This window comes from Python bivittatus, unplaced genomic scaffold, assembly GCF_059951505.1.
Source record: "Python bivittatus isolate LINGU-HERP-01145 unplaced genomic scaffold, Pbiv_v1 ctg000350_np1212, whole genome shotgun sequence".
NCBI lineage: Eukaryota > Metazoa > Chordata > Lepidosauria > Squamata > Pythonidae > Python > Python bivittatus.
Window position 1 is genome coordinate 34,816,516 of NW_028277074.1, and position 23,597 is coordinate 34,840,112.

A 23,597-nucleotide genomic window follows, 5' to 3' on the forward strand; every position below is an offset into this window, starting at 1 on the left:
GTCATTTTTACATCCACATTTGAATCAGGCTCAGTCTGTTTTGTCCAGTAAGGTCTGTTCCTCTTCTATACCTATTTTAAATCCATTTTTATAATAGCAGACAATCTTAAGAGTGATTTCTGAGTGCATTGTTCCCAAATATCCTTGAATTCTTCCAAAGTTAGATTCTTTTGCTCTATTCTGTATTAGTGGGTCTCTTCTCCCTTAATTATAATCTTTAGTTCTTTCTGGTTCCGTCTAGTGTTTAACCTTCAAAGTCCCATTTTATGATTTTTTCTTTTCTTTTTTTTAATAGTATTTTATTGAAATTTTAAAGTTACAAAGTTAAAAGTTAGAAATGAAAAAGAAAATTGAAAATACAAATTATAAAGAAAAGGAAAAGAAAAAGTGAGATAAAGTAAAAGAAAAAGAAAAAAGATATGAAAAATAGATAACTTCCAATCTATCTCTAGTCTTAGGAATAATAAGACTATCATAAGTGCTAGTTTTTAATACATTAAGTAGGAATAATTCTTTGTCAAAACATATCCCATTACATTTATAATCTAATCTTCAAATCCCCATGTAAGCTTCACCCCACCTGCATTTTGCAAATAGTCCATCAATGGTTTCCATTCTTTAACCATCTTATGATTTTTTCTAATCAACAGCCTTTTCCCATGGGAAGATTTCTTATACTTAATTTCAAAATCTTCATATATATTTTTATAGAAATCTAAACAGCCCACAGGAAGGATTCTTGCAATTAATTTCAAAATCTTATTTCAAGTGCATCTGGCCCCTTAGTCCATTTATAGCTTTCCAAAATAAACGTTCTAATCATCCTTTTGTTGTTTATTCCAAAACAATTTTTTTAAAGTCTTTATACTTGCATAAAACTTCTTTTGCCAAGTAATGAAAGAAACTCACCTGGTGTAATGAAACTTGTCCTTCTGAAGTTCTTAATATCCCAAAAAATGTTAACAAGCAATTTCCAGAAGTGATTAAGAAAGGAAGTATGCAAACCCAGTGTCCTTTTCAAGGCCCCGACTGCGGCTTGGACAAAGATGATCCCTTTGCTCCCAGAACTCTAAAGCCACTGGAAACTTCTGTCTTATAGTCTCATTGTGAGGAGATGCTGTATGGAGCATGTATGGGCTATCCCGAGTCCTCTCCTTGCCGGAGTTCTGAGAAGCCAGTCCGTTCACTGGGTCCTCATTCCTCTGTGGTCACCGGATATGCTCTTAGCAGAACCATCTTCAGTTCACCATTGCTTCCCCAGAAATCTCCACCTTCATTAGAGTTCTAAAGAGTTAATCTTTAGAAATTAGTGCCTCATGGCACAACAGAACTGTATCCGTGTTCACAAATAGTACTGTGCTTCCTTTCTTCATGTAATTGTATAAAACTGACAATGTGTTATGAACAACCCCACTTTGATACTGCCAAATAAGCTATGATTCATAAACCAATAGCAAAACAGGAGTAGCTACAAGAATGAGATTGTACTCCCAGTTCTGCTTGGTTGGAAGCATCAAAATAAGATATGAGTTTTGAACATCACGATGTGTCAGACAGCGTGAAGTGGAAGTAAATACGTAAGGAGGGTATTTGTTCAAATCAAGCAAGACATCTAATTGATCATATGGAGAAAAGGCCAAGATCTGCTTAGAAAGTGATACATCATAAATGGGTTTGTAAAACTGATAGTTCCAGATCTTCTTTTAAGTAGGAGATCCTACTTTCACAATTTTTTGTAAAAGAATTGTCACATTACTTTCTTCTCTTACTAAGAAAATGGTCAACTAAATTAAGGTATAACATGTTTGTAGTGGCCTTTGTTGTTAAGGGCAGGTCTAGCTTCTGGCATGTGCTTCAGAGAGAGGGAGATTTTTTTTTTCCTCACTTGTGCCTCAAGAAGCTTCAGATCCAAGTGAGAGGAAAGTGGCCTGCAGAGGGCTTGGAAGAGAGGCAGTGTCTTATCTCACTTCCCAGAAATTTGAATGAATAAGGATTTAAAAAAAAAAAAAGAGGCAGAGGGAATGTTTTCTGTTTCTTTTAGTAAAATATGATTAACTGTACTATTTTAACAATAAAAATACAAGGCTGCCTTTAACCCTCAGCCTGCAATACAAGACTTCTGCCAGTCTAACCACACATGATTTTATTTACAAGTGCAAGATTTTAATCTGCTTGCCATCTTATCAAAAATAGTAAGAGTTATTTCTACGTGAGCCACCACTGAATCATCACCCTGCCTGCAATATCCTGTGCCACCCCTTCTCCTTTCATTAGATGAACCAATTTATTGCCAGATCAGCTGCAGTGCACCTCATATCACATTTAAAACCATTTCCCTTTAATACAGTATGCTTAATCTTCTGAGAGCTTGTGGGCTAGCAGGTTTTCCATTGGATGGAACTCCAGCATCACCCTGCTTCTTCTCTCCATCCTCCTAGAGCAATGTTTCTCAACCTTGGCAACTTTCAGATGCGTGGACTTCAACTCCCAGAATTCTCCAGCCAGCCTTGCTGTGATATTACCTGGTATCATACGTGTCTTCCTCATTTTCAGTCTTTCTGCTCTCAAGATAGTAACATGAAAGGATAGAATCATGCAAGAAACGGGAAGGGAAGGGAAGGGAAGGGAAGGGAAGGGAAGGGAAGGGAAGGGAAGGGAAGGGAAGGGAAGCTTTAAGACATATTTTAATCTCTTTGTGGCCTTATACATGATCAGGGCAAAGCAACTGCCTGTGGGAATCTGCTTGTTACACCTTCCTTATTCCTGCAGTACCACTCCAATCTCCTTCATTATATTCATATATGAAACTGATTATGCCAGAACAGGCTGGTGGTAAAGGTGGGGATTCTTCTTTCTGATCTGTACACAGTTGCTATGGGGCTGGTTATTCTCCAGGCTACAGTGCAAAAGGTATTGTAGTAAGAGAATTGTGTATTAGTGTATGAATGCATGCATGTAATGTTAATGTGATGTGTATATTTATATTTCACAGTATTATAACCAACCCAACCCTGAAAGTTCTTTTTAGAGTGTTTAGTTATTATCGTATGATAAATCTATACCATTTTCAGACAGTGTTATTCATTTCTTATTTTCACCAATGATTGGTGTCTTCAGAATTGTTCTATTTTTCCCTATTATAACCATGAAGCGGTTTATTCTTAGTTTTTTTTTTCAGGTAAATCTGTATAAAAAGCCACAGGACACATACTACTCAGTTGCAAAAGCGCACATGACATCTGAGTGCTGATATTGTCATTACCATAGCTTTAGGAATAGACCATCAATACTAATCAAGCAATGAACATTCAGATGTGTTCATGAGTATGTTTATATATGTGCAAATGTTGTAGTATCCTGAATTACTTTCTGGAAAAGGTGTTCACTAGCGGCGAAAAATAAATTTTCTATCAAAGGCAACATTTGTGAAGATAGATGATTTAAGTATAGATGGTCCTTTACAGTGCCATCCAATGCACATTCATTATTTTAGATAGTTGCATTTTTAAAGATGCAAAGATATTCTGCTCCTCTTCTTTGATGAGCTTTTTCTTTTGACTGTGGCTTATTCTTCATGCTCTAAATTTATGTTGAGAAGTGTGTCACTTGGTATTCCAGATCACTGTGGTTTGATTATGGTTCATCTATGCCATTCTCTCCATTGGGGATGATCCCACTTACTTCAGGCTAGCCCTGTCAGCACCTAGATTGAAGGGGAAAATAGAGGAGTATTTCTAGAGGCACAGTTGTAGCTGCAGTTTTAGCAATGTATCATACAGGGTTTCCATGGAGCGATATGGATGAAAGAGAACCCTTGTTTGTATCTCAAGTGCTGGAGGTGGAGACTTTCATGGTTGATATGTGAGGCTTTAAAGTGTTAGAAGTGCCTTTTTAATAATGAAGTTGGATTCTGAAAATAGAAACTAAATGTATTAAAGTATATTGTCATTTTAAAAAAGGCTACAGTAGAAAACATCATGAATTATATTGCTTAATTAATGTGATAGCTTGCTTTGCTTAATATGTGATTTTGCAGGCTTGTGAACATATTGATTCTTGAACTGGAAAAATACATTTTGGCACATTCCATCTATTCCAATGAATTTTTAAAGAAAACATTTCTTCATGGACTCAAGTGCTTTCCCAGAATCTAAGAAAAAACGAAAATCTGTGGAATAAATGGTCTTTCTCAATCAATTTGGAAGTGTCTACCTTCTTGAAACAGCTGTTTCAAACTCAAAACTCTTTCAAAATGATTGAAACATAGTTGAATCCAGTGGTTTGGTTCGCAATTCTTTAATAATTGTATCCTATATGAAGTATCTATTTATCTATTTATCTATTTAAAGCATATCATTTTTATTTTGCTATCAGTAATAAAGTATAGTTTACTTCATTACTTTCTGAGAACAGGGTTGAATATTTAGAGAAAAGAGCAGATGGTGCAGGTCTTATATTAAAATTTAGCAAGAAAGGATCTCTCTAATGAATGCACTCATTGGGAGCTTAGGTCTCTGGAAATATTCAATCAGTGTAGAGATAAAGAATGCCAAAAAGCATTCCCAATATGTGTCTAAAACTTGTTCTTACAGAAGATAAAATATTTGTAATTATTTTTCAGTTTCTGGAAAGCATCAAATACATAAGCGAACAAAAGAAATGTTTTGATTTATAGGAACATTCAAATAACATCTATTGTAGGTGTACTATATTTAATCCGTTTCTGCTAAAATCTGCCTGTAGCTGGGTGGGGGTATGTGTGTATATGTGCATGTGTGTGTATGCATCTATGTGTATATATACATATACATATATATGTATATGTATATTGAAAGGACAAATTTAAGTGCCTGGAGCACTGAACCTCAGAAAACTGGGTGGGTTTTAAAAATTATTATTCACTTAAAAATCTAAGATGATGAGCACAGCATCTCACTTATTTTTAAAACCATCCCATAGTCTTTTAAGGCTTCAAGAATGAGCTGACCCATTGGGAACAAGAGGTTGAGATGTTACATATGTCATTTCTTCTTACCTGCACATGTTTGCATCTGCCTGTACTTATGAAATAATGTTTAATTGCTCCAGGTTGCTGATTGGCACATTGATGGCTTATATATTGGGGAAGGGGTATCACTTCTAAAAAATGGACTAAAAACCCTACATCCATCCAATCAAATGCTAACATAAAAATGGGCACATTCCAGCTTCTGTGGAAAACACCTGAACATATGGAATAAATCAAAATGCAAATGTTATCATGGGGTCCCGGGGGACAAAGTGCCTTGTTTGATGATATGGAGCCTCCCTAGAGATGGTGCAGAGAAATGGGTTTGGGTCATTGCTGAGTCATGCAGCGGGAGGGGTCTCCATTCATTCCCTAGATGCAGCCCTTTTCGGTTGTCACAAAGCTATTCTTCACTAAAGAATTGATTTAACAGGCACAGGGAGAAACGGAGAATGGGGAGCATGTGAAAGAAAGGAAGGCTAACTGATCCTTCATGTTTCCTTTACAAATACGCTGAGGGTAGGGAGACAATCAAGCACAGAACTGGGGTCTCTGACGTATAGCTGAGTGCTTTCCAGCAGAGATCTTTATGGACCAGTAGGCAGATCGAGACTGAAGCTGACCAGACTTTGTGCCTCTTGGAAAAGAGAGCAATCTACTGTAGTGAGAAACGGAGCCGCTCAATTATTGCAACAGCAAAGAAGCAACAGAAGGAAAGGAAGAAAGAAGGAAGGAAGACCGTCTCTTTGCTGGGGGTGGGAGTGAAAGCATTTTTGGTGGATGGTATAAAGCCAGCCATGGAAACTGCAGCAGAGGAAAATAGAGAACAAAGCCGAGAGAAAAAAGGTACCCAGAGGACCAAACAATAGACTGTTTAAATCTTTTTAAGTGCCTCCAGTTCTGAAAAGATTGAGGCTGTGTTTGAAGCTCTCTTTAGAGCACTGCTTAAATGATCATTTGTTGTATCTTTCAGTTTCTGTGTTCTGTATGGCTTGACAGCTGATTAATGGAAGTGCCACCTATTGCTTCAGCTCTGTGTTGTTGTTTTCAGCTCTTCCCATCTCCACAAAAATGCAGTTTGCAGAAAAATAGCGGGGTGTATGGAGGTGCTTTATGTCTATGTCTTGAATCTGTATTACAGCAGTATGAAGCTTTGTGCCAACCTGGGTTGGATACAAGGCTGTATCGGGTCTGTCTTTTACTATATAGCAGCTAGTTATACCTTGCATCTCTCTGACATACAGGGAAGAGATTGGTGCACACATTTGCTACAAATAGTAAAGTGCACCATGTTTGAAAATAGATTTATAGAGTTCAAAATGGCATGGGAGGAAGTGAGAATGAACGTGAATGTTGCCAGTGATGTATTGTTCTGAAAGATTCAGTTCCACACATCAAAACTGGCAAGTTTTGTGATGCTTTATTTAATTATCCATCTCTCGTAGTAAGGTTATGCACAGTACTGCTAAAAATATTATTCAAGTGTCAATGTCACCAAAGCTACTGACATGAAAGGAAACGAATGTACATAGAGGATTGCATTTACCAGTAATAGGTTCTCTTGTATGTACAGCTCTGTAACCCATTAGTGTATTATTTATTATTGCTAGTTTTAGTTTTTCATTTATAATCTATACCACGAATTATATCTAAGTCATATAAATTTGAAGTGACTAAAATAAACATATTAATTAAATAGACAGTGAAAGCATGCAGAGGTCCATTCTGCAAATTGATTGCCTTTTTCTGGAATAGTTAATTTCTGTGCTACAAGAAGGGTTTCAGGTTCAATCAAATATAATTGGGGAGCTTCATCATCATCATCATCATCTAGAGAAACAATCTAAAACTTAAAATGCCAAAAGCTTAAAATCTGCAAAAATTTATGCACATTTCACACCAATGACAGGCAACACGGAATGTTTTTTCAAATACAACATTGTTTTAAAAGATATTTTAAAAACATAAATGGCTCTCTTAAGTCTCTACAATTCATTTTTTAAAATGATTTCATAAATAAATTGTATTTTTACTTGTCAGTTACAGCTAACACTTTTGCTTAAGGGAATTGAGTTAGCTGTGTGTCTCATAAGTTATGAAGTAAGTTATTCTTAGAAATTAATTTCTTTGAAATAAATGAAAATTCGCAAATCCATTATTTAATTCACCACCCTACTCTTTCCAATGAAAAGAGTCTTTTAGCATCCCACAAGAAGCCTGTCCCACTCAGTAAGTTTTTTTGTGCTTTCTTTTTCTTTTCAAGAATCAGCCTTTATATCCCATCACAAACTTCAACTGAGCATTTCTACCCTTCCAAAACAGACCGAGTGACCTGTAACTTTAGGGAGGGAATTCTGCAATGAGAAACACAAATCTTTATTTCCATTGGGCTCATCAACATTTTTTTTCCTTAATCGTGGTCTGTTTTATGATATTTTGTGGTGAATATGGAAAATGTTTCCCTTTTAAAGAAGATCACCTTAAGCTAATGAGATTGCTGGAGGTTTCTAAAGACAACCCCCATTTTGCAGTGGTATTCTGACTTGATACTTTCATAAACTACATGGATCTTATTTTTTTTCCCAGATAGTCTAGATGGTACAGCTGCTACTTAAACTTTTTAAAGCAAAATAGGGATAGGCATTTTGATATTTATTCTCCAAATGCCCTTGCAGAATTTGTTTTTCACAGATGAATAGAATTTAAACACAGGGGTTTATAATTGAATATTTCTGATTTAAATAGCTGATCCAAGGTATAACTGAAATATTTATATTTACTAAAATTATGTAGTTTTCCCCCCAGATTTGATTTGTAGTATTTGCATTCAGTGACCTTTACAGATATTAATATATAGTGATGTTTGGATAATTATTTTCCAAATTCATAAGGTGTTTTTCCAATCAGCATTATAAGCTATTAATATAATTACTTTTCTAATTGTTAACATTGAAGCTAATTTTTAAGTTTTAAAAATATAATAAACATGCCTTTTTAAGACATAATTCTGCTTTAAAAACTGACCTAAGCTATGATGTGGTTTATATATTTTTTTCAGTTGGCTAGCTCTACAACAGTGAAACTATTAATGCAGTTGCCACTGCTGAACAAGAAATATATTTAATTTAAATATTTGTAAGTTTGGCATATTATACCCATCCACTTACATACCAATAACATTTAGAAATAATTAGAATCTGAATAAAAACATTTTGGATGGAAACCTACTCTTATCTATTGCAACTGTTGAATATAATAAAATTCTAAACTAGAAGTTCTGGAGAGCATTACTTTGAGAGATGACCTATCCCCGTGGGATCTCTGTCATTTGTTTAAATCAGAAGTATATTTGAAGTTATGGTCCTATTCATTTTATTTTACAGTATTGCATTTTGCTGAAAAACCAATTATTTCCATTGTAGACAGAAAATGTCTTCAGTACACTGCATGCAAGTCACATTTAGATTGCACTGACATTAACATGAACCATTAATCAAGATTGACTGAAACTAACTAAAATGTGCTCTACCCAGCTATACTTGACATGTGTGTCCAGAAAATGAATGAGTGTTAATCTTATATTTCAGTTTAATGTAGTATTAAGGTGTTTATGAATATTTTTACATTCACCAAAAATTATTTTCAAATTAAAATATATATTTGTAATTGAACATGACATAATTACATTAATCTTCTTCCAGGCTAGCAAAAAAGAAAGAAACTATTTAAACAACTTCCTTTGGGCAATACACAGACATATACACACAGAACTGGAATATCCTTAAAACATGTGTTTCTCTCAAGATGAGCCACCGTGATACCTGACTTCATTTTAATTGGGAAATCTGGATGGCACTTAACATTAATAGAATGACATATTCTGAAACATAAGAGTATCTTATAAGGAATAAGCCATGAAAGCTATTCATGTAATGGTTGAACAGATATTTTACAGAGCTGTGAAACAGATTGATTGCATTTAAAGCAAAAAGTTTATGAATTATTGTAAGTGACAGCGTTTATCTTGTGAGCGTTAAATTAAATAAAAAATTGAAGATGGGGATACGGAGATTTATTGAGATTGAATAAATCAGTAATGCATGTCACTTTATATCAGCAGCAGAGAAAATACACCCTGATATATATTAACACAGACAAGATATTTTCATTTAATATAGGGGGGAAACTACAGTGGGGCAAAAAAGTATTTAGTCAGCCACCAATTGTGCAGGTTCTCCCACTTAAAAAGATGAGAGAGGCCTGTAATTTTCATCATAGGTATACCTCAACTATGAGAGACAAAATGGGGGGGAAAATCCAGAAAATCACATTGTCTGATTTTTAAAGAATTTATTTGCAAATCACGGTGGAAAATAAGTATTTGGTCAATATCAAAAGTTCATCTCAATACTTTGTTATATATCCTTTGTTGGCAATGACAGAGATCAAACGTTTTCTGTAAGTCTTCACAAGGTTTTCACACACTGTTGCTGGTATTTTGGCCCATTCCTCCATGCAGATCTCCTCTAGAGCAGTGATGTTTTGGGGCTGTCGCTGGGCAACACGGACTTTCAACTCCCTCCAAAGGTTTTCCATGGGGTTGAGATCTGGAGACTGGCTAGGCCACTCCAGGACCTTGAAATGCTTCTTACGAAGCCACTCCTTCATTGCCTGGGCAGTATGTTTGGGATCATTGTCATGCTGAAAGACCCAGCCACGTTTCATCTTCAATGCCCTTGCTGATGGAAGGAGGTGTTCACTCAAAATCTCACGATACATGGCCCCATTCATTCTGTCCTTTACACGGATCAGTCGTCCTGGTCCCTTTGCAGAAAAACAGCCCCAAAGCATGATGTTTCCACCCCCATGCTTCACAGTAGGTATGGTGTTCTTTGGATGCAACTCAGCATTCTCTCTCCTCCAAACACAACAAGTTGAGTTTAGACCAAAACGTTCTACTTTGGTTTCATCTGACCATATGACATTCTCCCAATCCTCTTCTGGATCATCCAAATGCTCTCTAGCAAACTTCAGACAGGCCCAGACATGTACTGGCTTAAGCAGGGGGACACATCTGGCACTGCAGCATTTGAGTCCCTGGCAGCATAGTGTGTTACTGATGGTAGCCTTTGTTACTTTGGTCCCAGCTCTCTGCAGGTCATTCACTAGGTCCCCCCGTGTGGTTCTGGGATTTTTGCTCACCGTTCTTGTGATCATTTTGACCCCACGGGGTGAGATCTTGCATGGAGCCCCAGATCGAGAGAGATTATCAGTGGTCTTATATGTCTTCCATTTTCTAATTATTGCTCCCACAGTTGATTTCTTCACACCAAGCTGCTTGCCTATTGCAGATTCAGTCTTCCCAGCCTGGTGCAGGTCTACAATTTTGTTTCTGGTGTCCTTCAACAGCTCTTTGGTCTTGGCCATAGTGGAGTTTGGAGTGTGACTGTTTGAGGTTGTGGACAGGTGTCTTTTATACTGATAACAAGGTCAAACAGGTGCCATTACTACAGGTAATGAGTGGAGGACAGAGGAGCCTCTTAAAGAAGTAGTTACAGGTCTGTGAGAGCCAGACATCTTGCTTGTTTGTAGGTGACCAAATACTTATTTTCCACCATGATTTGCAAATAAATTCTTTAAAAATCAGACAATGTGATTTTCTGGATTTTTTTTCTCATTTTGTCTCTCATAGTTGAGGTATACCTATGATGAAAATTACAGGCCTCTCTCATCTTTTTAAGTGGGAGAACTTGCACAATTGGTGGCTGACTAAATACTTTTTTGCCCCACTGTATCTAGTAAACAAAGCAGTCTTAAAATGCCACAAACATTTATTCTAGATGTCTAGAGCAAAGGTTAATGCCTTAAACAACAACAATCAGAAAATATTGCTGCATATAGAATATGTTTATTCTATAAAGGAATTGAGCAGAATTTCCATTCCTGTGTTGGCCTACTTGGGTGTAAGCTCTGTTAAAATCAGTGGTGTCTACTTTTGAGTAAGTATACAAATTATTTTATTATATGAGAGTTGAAAGCCAATAAATATCTGAAGATTGATCATGGCAAGGAAGAATTGCTGAGAAGTTAGGTGAAAATCTTATTTTTGCTTGAATAAAATTGAAACACAATATAAAACTATGTATATTAAAGAATTATTAATATTAAATTCTAAGTGTTCTTTTATAAAAGGTAAATTATACCAAAGTAGACCTACAATATTAATGTAACATTTTTATTCCTTTCTAGGAGAAATGAATGAATGTGGAGCTACATGTTTGAGACCATTACCACTTTGTCTTCCCCACAAGATTCAAAGTGATTTTGCTCTAACATTTGAGGATTTGTAGAGTCCTTGGAGTTCTCTGAGCTTAGTTATTTTCTTGCAGACATTTCATTACCCAATTAGGTAACATCTTCAGTGCTAGAAGGGAGTGGGATTTGCTCTCTGTTTATATACAGTAGCTTGCCCTGTCAGTGTTGGTGGGGGTCTTGTTTTCTCCTTGGTAGTTCCTTGGTTAGGCTGATGTTTATTGCTTGTTTGTCTGAGTTGGTAATTCCTTGTTTAGAGTTTTGTTTACTGCTTGATTGTTTGTCTGGTGTTAATCCTGGTGTTAATCCCTGCTTATCTGGGTGTTGATTGCTGGTGAGGAGGTGTCCTGGTCTTTTTGTTTCCTTTTTAGCTTTTAACATTTACACACCATGTCAATTTTGCATGGTGTGTAAATGTTGTTTATCTCTGTGTGCCTGTTGATGGCTGACTTGTCTGAATACCAAACTTCCAGAAATTCCCTCGGGTTTTTGGATTTAACTTGGTCTAAGATGCTGACAGTTCCCCAGGTGAAACTATGGTTGAGTTTGTCCATGTGTTGTGAGATTAAAGAGTTTTCATCATGTCTTCTGACTGCTAGTTGGTGTTCATGGATGCGTTCTGCTAGTCTTCTGCCTGTCTATCCTACATAGTGGCTGTTACAGCCTTACACCATATATTGTAGATGACTCCAGTTTTTTCTTCTTGGGCTATGGGGACCTTTGGTTTACTTAAGATGTTTTGGAGGGCTTTTGTTGGGTTGTGTGCTGCGGTGATGCCATGTGGTTGTACTATGCTGTTGGTTGTTTCTGAGATGCTTCTGATGTATGCAGTGTTATCCTTTTCATAGCTTGTGTTGGTTGTGCTGTAGTGGGTTGAATGGCCAGGCACTTTTTGATAAAGTTGCATAGATATCCCTTTTGATGGAAGATGTTGTATAGGTGGTCTGTTTCCTTTTTCTGCTGTTCTGGGTTGCTGCAATGTGTTTCTGCTTGTCTGAATAATGTTCTTACCCAGCTCCTCTTGTGGGAGATTGGGTTGCTACGTTGGTAATGGAGTACCTGGTTAGTGTGGGTTGTTTTTTGATAGACTTGTGTTTCTAATTTGCTGTTATTTCCTCTGCTGTTGAGGATATCAAGGAAGGGTAGTGTGTTGTTGTTTTCTTCTTCCCTTGTGAATTTTATTCCTTTGAAGATCTTGTTGATTGTTTCATGTGTCTTCTCTAGTTGTTCCTTTCATATTATGACGAAGGTCTTGTTTACATACCAGATCCATACTTTTGACTGTATGTGTGGGAGTGCTATAGTTTCTAGATGCTGTGTTAAAATCTCTGCTATGAGTCCTGAGAGTGGTGATCCCATGGGTGTTCCTCTGTTTGTTGGTATATTTGTCCATCACACTGAAAACAGTTAGTGAAGCAAAGGTTGATGCAATCTAAGATTCTGAGCATTTTGATCTTAGTGTATTTGGTTAGGTCAGATGTGTTGTGTAGTACTGCTTCGCCATGGACTCTTTCACTAGTTCTGGGTCTATAGAGGTAAAGAGTGCTGTAACATCAAATGAAACCATTAGTTCATCTTCATCTATTTTTAGGTCTTCGATTTTCTGGAGGCACTATAGTGGGGAGTTGATAGAATATTTGCTCCCCTCTGTGAGATGTCCAAGCTTTTTTGTCAGTTCTTTCACTATGTTGTATTTTGGAGTCCCTGGTAAAGATACAATTGGTTGGAGAGGTATGTCAGGCTTGTGTAGTTTTGGGCATCCATAGAAGCATGGGAGGATGGGTCCACTACTTTTCATCCACCACTGTTCTTTTGTGACTTGGCCTTTCTTGGTTAGGTCATTAAGGGTTCTCTTGATCAGGTTATCTAGTTTCTGTATCGGGTTGGTGTTTACTGGGATGTAGGTTTCTTTGTCCTCCAGTAATTCTTTGGCATTTTATATGTATTGCAATCTATCCATAATAACTGTGGTTTGGCCTTTGTCTGCTGGGAGGACAAAGAAAAATTGCGGATTTTTTTTTTTTTTAAGATCAAGAGCTTTTAAATGAACTGATTAGATAGATAGATAGATAGATAGATAGATAGATAGATAGATAGATAGATAGATAGATAGATAGATAAAATTTAGTTACCACCCATCTCATTCAAGAAATGATTCTGGGTGGTTTACAATATAACAAGAATAAATACTAATTAAAATACAGTAAAACAATGTACATAAATAAATAATGTGTTCCAAGGAATTGATGGTAAATGAAAATTATTAACCTATGGGGGCATCTTCAGGGTGCCAGCCACCCCCCAAAATATTCCATTTTTCCTCCAGAAGTTCAAGATAGTGCACATAGCACTTCTCCAGTCTTATGGCATTTCCCTTGTGCTCCAGGATTTCTCAAAGATTTCAGTCAGCAACTCTCAGATGACACCTAGCAGTATCTTTAACACCCTGGGATGTAATTTATCCAGTCCAGGAGACTTGAACTCATTCAAAGCAATTAAGTGGTCTCTCACCAATTCCTCATTTATTTTGATTTGCATTTCTCTTGTGTAGCCCATGGTGAGACTTCTGACAAGTTGGACTACTTTTTCCTTTGGAAAAAGATAGATGTAAGGTAGGAATTAAGCCGTGCAACAAGGCATTCAATAGAACTGCCTCCAGGTTGCTGGGAACATTTTCAAGTGCCACCTGGTAACCCACTGAATCTATCAGCCACCTAGGGGGGCTATTTTAATTGGCCCTTCCTCCCTTTCTAATCAGAGGGTGGTTGCTCTGATTAATCCCATTATCACAAGAAAGTTATCTGTCTATGACCAGAGGCTTAAGGAAGAATGCTCCAGAACCAGATCATATCACAACTACTACAAGGTGAAGCCAGCAATGTGGATCAGACCAGTGATAATCTGGGAGAAGCCCATTGTTGTCATGGAGAGCCATGAAGTCCCAACTGCCTCTGATCCCAGAGAGAGGAGGTAAAAATTCCCAATGTCAACAGACTAAATGAAGCCATAATCACCCATGTAATGAGATCAAGCATCTTGGGAAAGGATGTTGCCATACAGCCTGGAGAGCAGTACAATAGCAGCATCTCTATTTGTCCCTTTTGGCCCAACCTCACAAGCATAGCTTCACATCTGACCAGTTGAAGAACAGCGCGTCTTACAACAATTGGGGTCTCCCAGCCCATAATTGCAAATCATCTTTCCTGCCCTGAGTTTGGGAGTGATGCAGGACACGAAACCCAGATCTCTGCAAGGGGACTCCCCCCTCTTCATCCAGCCAGGTCTTGGTGAAACATACTTTTTATCAAGTCATGGGTGAGGCTGTATTTTTTACAGACAAACCATCATTCAGAAGTATCAACTGAGCACACCCATCAATGAAGGCCTGTTTCTGAATATAGATCAGAGAAGAGAACTAGAAGTAGAGACTGGCCCGTCTATAGAAGTTCCTTCTATGAAGCCTTTCCTGTGCTGTTGCACTTTTTCTAGCAATAAAGACTGCCCTGCCCCCCACACACACACAAACAAAAAACAGAATTGTGCTCTTGTTCTGGCAGGGCTATTGCCCTTGACCCGACTAAAACATAGGATTAAGTTCTTGTAATATTAAAAGTATTTTCATTTCATAAAATAAAGTTGTAAAAATTGTTTCTGTTGTATTTCAATTACATGTTTTCATTCTGGGTGAGCTCAGTCCACTTAGAGAAGAATTTATATTATACCAAGAGTGCTGGTGATAATTCTTTTCATCTAGAAAAATGCACTATTATATAGGATATTTGATAGAAATGCTCTGGCGGAGTACATACTGTTTGTTCCTTCACAATTTGGTACCAAATGATAGTGTATTATTGCAGTCTAATGTTCTCTACATTCACATAATATATTCCTTGAGTACTGTTTTCAATAATCAAATATAGTTTCAGCTCTATTCTGTCTAGCATGAACATAGTAAGAAACATTAGGGCTATTCTGTACTTTGATGTTTATAAAAACATTTCCCTTCTGAAGGGTCAATCTGTGCAATTGCTTCTATTAATTCAATTGTAGTTGGGGGACTTTGTTCCTTGAATAACTACTCTGAACTGCCTGAATATCAGTTCCTATTTCCTCTGTGGCAGTACTATTTTGATTTTTTTTAGAAAAATAGAAAAAGAAAAGAGAATAATTAATTAAAATACAGGTGCATAACCTATAATCCTCCAAGAGCTGTGGCCATTTCTGGGAGAAACTGACACTGGGAGAAACATATTTCTTTCCTGGGATAAGTAATAGTACAGACTTGATAACTTTTGCATGGATCTGGATGGGGAGCAGGTTTGATACCATTGATAATGGTATCTTCCTGGACTATTGGCCAGAATTGTGGTCAGTGACATTATGCTTCAATGATTTCACCCTTCCCTGAGCAGAGGGTACTAGCCAATGCCTTTGGGGGAAGCTAGGTTAACCCAGTGGATCCTCCCACTTCAGGGTTTGATTCTCCTAGTCTGCTGTTTAATATCTATCTGAAGCCCCTGGGAGAGAGAATTCATTTTGAAGGTGAAATAGCAATATGATGCTAACTCTCAGCTGTACATTTCCACCTTAAGGCAGAGGTGGTGTGGAAATCCTGAATAGGTATTTGGAGGCTTTTTCAGACTTGGATGAGATGAAACAAGCTCACATTGAAGCCAAGAAAGACAGAATTGTTGTTTGTGCAGAAGGGATATCTACTAGCTTTGACGATAACATTTGAAGCAGTAGTGATGCCCTGAAAGAATAGTCCGTGACTTGAGGGTGCTTTTGGCTTCATGGCTATTGTTTACTAGGCAGGTGGAAGCCATGGCTTGGGGGATGTCACCCAGCTCCAGCTGGTGTGCCAATTGCAACCCTACCTGGAGCGGGAGAACCCCATCACAGTAACTCAGCTTCTTATCACTGCCCATTAAATGCACTTTATCTATATAAAGTGCTGTCTTTGAAGGCCACTTCAAAAACTGCAGTAAGTACAAAATGCAACGGTCTGAATATTAGTGAATCAGATCGTACAGTGGTGCTTAGAAGTTTGTGAGCCCTTTTGAATTTCCAATATTTCTACAAAAAATATGACCTAAAACATGATCTCTTCTCTACACAAGTCCTAGAACTAGATAAAGAGAACCAAATTAAACAAATGAGTCAAAAACATTGTATGATTTTCCTCAATAAATAAATGAACTAGTATGTTTCTTGCCTTTTCTAAAGCCAGCTCAAACATCTGGCAGCTCTTTTTCTATGTAGGGTTCTAATCTTCATTGGATGATCATTAGCATTATTGTAGTCGTGTGTGAAATTAAAGATACTGTACAATAGTTTGCACATTCTATTAATTCTCCTTTTTTTGGTATTGGTATATAGATTGACCTCTTCCTGTGGTCCTGTTGACCACTGTCTTATTCTCTAGATTTGCTGGCATAGCTTGGTTAGAATCTTTACTGATTCTTCTTCTATTGCTTGACATGTTTCTGTAGATATTCCATCAGTTCCTGTAGCCTTCTGACTTAGCAATGACTGGAATGATTATTAACTTCATCTTCTAGTACTAAACGTTTTTGTAAGTAGGGAATATCTTCCGAGAAATCTTGGACATTGACATTCCTACTGTTCAGAATTTTAGTACTGTACATTCCTTCCAACTTTCTTTCAACTTCTTTAAATCAATTATTATCTATTCATTGACATCCATCAGCATGCAATTTAAGGTGAGAACCTCCTTCTGAATTCAGAGGTCTTTGGGAAGACCTTCCATGTATGGATGTGTCTGTTTACACATTCATTGTCTTTACAGATGTTGTAACAGTGCTTATTGTTTATTTAACAGCTCTCTGAAATTCTTTATTAAGTTCCTTCTTGAGAAATTGTCTTTTTTGGCAATTTCCATGGTTTGTTCTGACATCCAGTTTGCTTTTTTCTGTTTCTTGATCTTTGGCAGTCTTTTTTCACATTCACCCTTAACAACTTCTTTAAGTTCATTCCATAATTTCTCTGCTTCCCTGAGACTTCAAAACAATTTCTGATATTCTTCTTGTTAGAGATCATATCATGCAAATTGGTTGCCTTTCTTCTTACCCTTTGCTTACTGTACAGAGTAAGGAAGTTGAGCTTGATGGAAATATGCAAGAACTTAGGCAAAAGGGTCTTTACAGGTCACTGTAATCATGTTTTTTATCTAACAGACAAAATGTTTGTTCTAACAGACTAAAACATTATTACAACTCTCTGAAATTTTTGTTAAGTACCTTCCTCAGATCTTTGTCTTTCTGGGCTTTGGCTTTTTTTATCTTCTTGGGAATTTCCACAATTTTTCCTGACATCCAGTTAGGTGACACTGTCTTTTCATGTTTATCCTCAACATATTTGATTTCATTCTACAGTTCCTCTGGTTCCCTGTCAATGAGGTTCAGGACTTCAAAATGATTCCTGATATTCTCCTTAAAAATAGTGGTTATTTGTCAAGATCATATTGTGAAAACTAGTTGGCTTTGTTCTTCCACCTTAACTTATACATGAGCGTATACATGAGCAGTTCGTAATCTGTTTCACAATCAGCCCTGGCCACATCTTTGTTATAACTAAGCTGTTCTATTTCCTTGTACAAATAATATAGTCAATTAGATTTCTACGTGTTCCATCTGGAGATGTCCATGTATGTAGGCGTCTTTTTGTTGTTTGAAGACTGTATTAGCAATGAAGAAATTATTGGATGGGCAGAAACTGATAAATTATTCTCCTGCTTCATTCTGTTTCTTAGGCCATATGGTCCAATTACATTTTCCTCCTTGGTGTTTCCAATTTCGGCATTCTAGTCTCTCAACCACAAGGAGCATGTCTTGCTTTAATGTTCTAACAATTTCAGACTGAAGTTCATTATGAAATTCATCAGCCTCCTTGTCTTTTGTAACAGTGGTTGAAGCATAAACCTGGAGAATTGTTGTATTAAAAGTTTGTTCACAAAGTCTAATAGATACTATCTGGTTGTTGACGGCAATGCATCCAAATAATGTGTTTGCTATATTTTTCCTACTATGAAAGCAATGTCATTTATTTTTCATGTCCTGAGTAGTAAACAGTATGATATTCTTACTGAAATTGTCCAGTTCCAGTCTGTTTCTGGATGTCTAAGATGTCAGTGTGTTGTCAATTCATTTCATCTTTCACTATGTTGAGCTTCCCCATACCCATGTTTCTTATATTCCATGTTTCCACATGTATTCTGCCTTTGCAGATTTGGATTTTCTTTTCTAGCATTTATTCTAGCTGTGTCATAAACATTGTTAGTGCTCTGAATGATCCTCAGTATTTTGAGTGCCGACTTAACGTCTGAACAACAACTTACCTGATGGGCCCACCATCTGGCATTGAAGCATCCATCATTTTACTTTTCTTGGTAAAATATAGGAGCAGTTTACCATTGCATTCTCCTGCACAATATGAAATGATGCCTTAGCAATTTTCATTAAAGTGATCATCTTCCTCTAGCATCTTCCTATATCACTGCTGCACAATGTAGGTGCCAGCTTGCTTTATCTGGGCAGCTGAGAGGACCATCACACTTTGGAGGACCCTGCTGAGCGTATATATTCTTAGTGTACAGTCCCAGTATTCTTTGCTGATCTCTCTCAGTAACACAACACTGTACTTTGATGAACAGGACTTGGAGTGGGGGAGGTGTTAACTTATAAAGCTCTACATGGCTTGGCACTAAGGTACTTGAAAGATTGCCTTCTACACTGAAGCAGTCCACCCAACATATCCAGTGCCGAATTGTCCTCAACATCAGCAATGTAGAGAAAGTGAAGGAGGCAATGTTTTTTGGTTGCAACCCTCATATTATGGATCAATCTGTCTCTGGAGATAATGGCTTCTGCCCTCATTTTTGTCTTCTGGAAACTATCAAAGACAGATATTCTGGAGAACATTTGTGGAGTGGATGATCAGTATCATGCCTCCTGTATTATGGTAAATTTGTGCTTTAATTGGTTTTTAGATTTTTGTTATATTTTTATTATATAAATTTCCATGATATTTTTATTTTAAAAATTATGGCAACATATAAATATAATAAATAAATAGAACAACTAATATGCAATGTAACTCAAACTTTAAACGGCATATTAAATCTGGACACAAAATCACATTGATTAAACTTCTCATGACATTGGTAGTAGTCAATTCATATGTAGAATGTCTTCCATTCATGGTTGTAGCTCAGAGTTCTAGAATCTTTCCACCACAGTAACACAGGATAACATTATTTGAATGAAAATATCATATTCCATGAGATGGTGATGTCTATTTGGGTTTCTGTCCAATGTATCTAACGGGTCAGATTCTTACAGTAACAAAGCTAGTGGCATGAGATTGGTGTAAATGAAGATTGCAACCCCAAATTAACCTATTCACATTTTATATAGTGTTTTAATGATAGAGGTGCTAATGGATTGACATGAATTTTAGTTGCGGGTTACATGAAACACTAGAGTACATTGGTACTGTAGTTGCCTCTAACCCAAACTCAACTGAAGATTGATTTGGAATCAGTATGTTTATGAAGATTCTCAGTCATCCAGGTGGAATTGTCTGGAGGTTGAGTCATAGCAGCTGGACTTTTTTTCTTTTTGGTTAGAGATGTTTTGCTACTTGTCCAAGCAGCTTCTTCAGTCTAAAAAAGTTGGTTAGGGGGACCCCATAAAAGTCTTCCAGGCTGGCTGTGTTTCTTACTAGTATGATAGGCTCGTTGGACAAGTAGCGAAACGTCTCTAACCAAAAAGAAAAGAAGTCCAGTTGCCATGACTCAACCTCCAGACATTTGGAATCAGTGTTCTTCCAATGTGCAAGTAAAATGAGTATATTCAGCAAACACTACTTGACAGTTCCCTTAATTTTTGCATAGAGTTCCCATTTAATCAACATGTAAATTAGTAGGGATTTTATGAAAGCAATGCATTTAGAGAACCTTTCATCCACATTCTGCTGGACAATATTGCCTGTTCTATATGAGACAATTACTAACATTAGGGAGGCAGTTGCTAAAACGTTAAAAAAAATCAGTACCTTTTAGGAAGAACATGAGCTTAGGTTGAATCTTTGGTAATTCATAATTGAGCTAAAGATTTCATGATCTTGATACAAAAATGCATTTTCCGAGCATTCCTGAGCAGATATTGCTTTGCAACAGATTATAAAGTAAAATAGATTCTTGCAGATGGCCAGCTCCTAGAAAGCAAAAGATCTTATCTTGTACTCCTTAGCTGCTGCTGCTGCTGCTGCTGCTGCTGCTATTATTATTATTATTATTATTATTATTATTATTATTATTATTATTATTATTATAATAAAGGAAGGAAAATGGTTGGAGTGGTGAGAAAATATAGGAAGGCTGGAAGATTACAAATGAAACAAATGCTGTCTAGATTCCTTGAAATGTTCCATGAATTGAAGTAGGTGATTATTGCATAATAAAAGCTGTACCTACTTATCACTAGCTACTGTACTGGGTCATTTAATTTTACATGAAATAAAAATTATTTATTCATGGAATAGAAGAAAGAGGAGGAAATAGTAAAATTGCTGTCTTAATCCTAATTTCAGCCAGATTAGGAAAAGAACATGCTCAGTTGTATGTCTGAAAAAATGCAATACAATATATTGCAACTTCATTTTATCTCCTTTTTCCCCACCCACCACCGCAAGGCATTTTATTACCACAACAATTGAACTGATTCATTTTATTATACTTTCTACATCTGGAAATGATTTTCTTCAGCTGGCTTTAGTGAAAAGTTAAAAATAGTACATGTATTTTGCCACAATTAGATTATATTAGTTTTTCTATTCTATCAGCTAGAATAGAAGGGCTTACTGCCAGTAAAGAAGGGAATGAAAGACTGCATCTGATAAATGGTAAAAATACGGTTTAAAAACAAATGATTTCATCTAGCATTGAATATTATTATTGATGGAATAAATTTAAAATAAGAGTTTATATGTTTTGAATAATCTAATAGGCATTCCACATTCCATTTGCTACTATCTGTGCCCTCTAAAATCTGATGCTAGTTAATTTTTCTTCTTATAACTGAAATGTGAGAGTGGTTGTTTCTGTTCTGAATGCTCACTTTTCCTGCTTTTTGATATTAAAATTGAATTGAATGAAGTAATAAAATATGGCTTTGCTGGAGACACTGACGTTTTACCACCTGAAATTGGCAGTGATCACCAGACCAGAAATGGAAATTGGCAGGTACCAATGGATATACAAGAGCTCAAGGCTACACCAGTACCATCCTGTGGCAGCATTGAAAGGCAATGTTAGTCAAGGTAAATAAAAGGATGGGGTCAAATATCTACATGAAGAGTTTAAATATGAGAGTACAATAAGAACTGCTGTCGTGAGCTTTAGCAATGTTTCAGAAATATGTGACTTTGTATGTTAGAATTAATTATTACACATAGCAGATTTCTATTGCTTTTGAACTTATTTGAAGGCAGCTTCAACTCTATAATTTTTAAAGCTACCATTAGTATTCAGGTCAAATGTTTTTAATATTTTTAGGATCATCCAGTTGACTTCAGTTCCTACTTCCTTGGACTGAATATTTGCCCATTCCTTACCGTTTTGAATGTTGTGGGACAGGCTGTGCACAAGTGGGAAAGGGACTATAAAGGTTTATTTTAAACAAATTTGTTGATACTGACTATCCTTTTGAAAGACATTTTTTAAAAATTAGCCACTTTCCATGCTGAGGAAGAACATGTCCTATACTTTTATTATGACCATGGTCACAGGTAGGTCTCATAATGTACTTTCCATTTTTAAAAAATCTAGAAAGAGTTTGAAAAAATTAAAGAGCGTCCAATAATTTCTTGGTTTGAAGAATCCAATCTGAAAAAATAACAAGGTTTGAATGATACACACACACACACACTCACACTGTGGAGAGAGAGAGAGAGAAAGAGAGTGAGAGTGTGTGTATAGTTCCTTCTCCAATAGTAAAACTCTGGTCCAGAGTTCATTGTCTTGGGAACTAAGCTAAATGAATTTATAAAACCTCCAGAATAGCCTTGACAGAGAAAATATTTTATTTAGTATTTAGTTAATGGTTTATGGATTTTTTTTTCATACAATGGTTTTTACAGTTCATCAGCTATCTGTATTAATTCTGTTATTTAAATGTTTTCAGAGGATTTGCTTCATTGACAAAAGGGTTTTGAAGAAGGAACCAGTTTATACTAATGTCATACTGGTGGTGAATTACATTACAAAGAAGAGCTGTTCCAAATAAACCAGCTCTGTAACTTGGTTCCACACTGTCATTGCAAATCCTTATAGGTTGGTGATTGGATAAATTTTCTTCTTCTTTTTCTTCTTCTCCTCTTTCCCTCACCTTCTCAAAAAACTTCTTGGAATGATCCATGAGGAAATTTTCTGGATATTACTTATGGAAGGACTGGGAGCTTTGCTTCTCCTCTGTCTCATGTTCCATAAAGTAGGAATAAGAGTCCTATCCAGCTCTCTCCTATCTCCTTACATTATACTTTATTTATTTGCCTGTTTGTCAGATTGATGTAGCCACCCATCTCCCAAAACAAGTGACTCTGGGCAGCGTACAACAAAACTTCTTGTACATAACAAAATATTGGGCAAACACAATTGATTATGATTTAGAATTGCAAATGATTTACACATTGGTTGTATAGCAACGATACATCATGATGCATTTTGCAGAAAGACAACCATTCACAGTTAATCAGTTTATTTTATTGATATAAATTCTACATAATTTTCAAGAAACTTTTTGTATTAATGTGCAGTGTCTTTGGTTGATAATTAAGGACTTTTAAAGAACTGGCTTGTAAAGATTTTTTCATTTTTTTTAATAGACTCAATATGCCTCATCTTTCAAATGCTAGATTTCTTGACTCCATCACAGTGGTTGCTTCTCTTGATCTTTGAAAACAGAGTTAAATAAATTAGAAACAGCTCAAATTTTGCAAATCAAAGCTTATTTCATTTTTTTCTATTTACATAACCCCACAACACAGGAAAATTTAGGAAACAAAATTTCTATTGAATGCCACTTAAAATTCATTTATGCCTTAATGTATTTAAAGACAGAACTTGGGGAAAGGAGCTGAGACATCCATTTCTGTGTTGACTTCTGGATAATTTTCCATAATGCTGCCTCACATGTTTTTACTTGAGAACAGATGTTGGTATGTCTGTTCCCAAGTTCCATGCCTTTACAAACTGAAA

The 23,597-nt window shown here is 36.4% G+C and overlaps 1 protein-coding gene across 3 annotated transcripts in view; it reads left to right on the forward strand.

The window, feature by feature from the left end:
- GPM6B (glycoprotein M6B) overlaps window positions 1-23,597 on the forward strand; it is a 115,031-nt gene that overhangs the window by 55,853 nt on the left and 35,581 nt on the right. The window contains exon 1 of one of the 3 annotated variants that reach the window (XM_088144922.1): window positions 5,746-5,854. The exons of 1 other annotated variant lie outside the window; for it this stretch is intronic. In XM_088144922.1, the coding sequence (XP_088001048.1) occupies window positions 5,806-5,854 (49 nt within the window). In that variant the 5' untranslated portion in view covers window positions 5,746-5,805. Of the gene's footprint in view, window positions 1-5,745; window positions 5,855-23,597 lie in introns of those variants that run through there. One more of the 3 variants, XM_088144924.1, reaches the window with a different exon arrangement.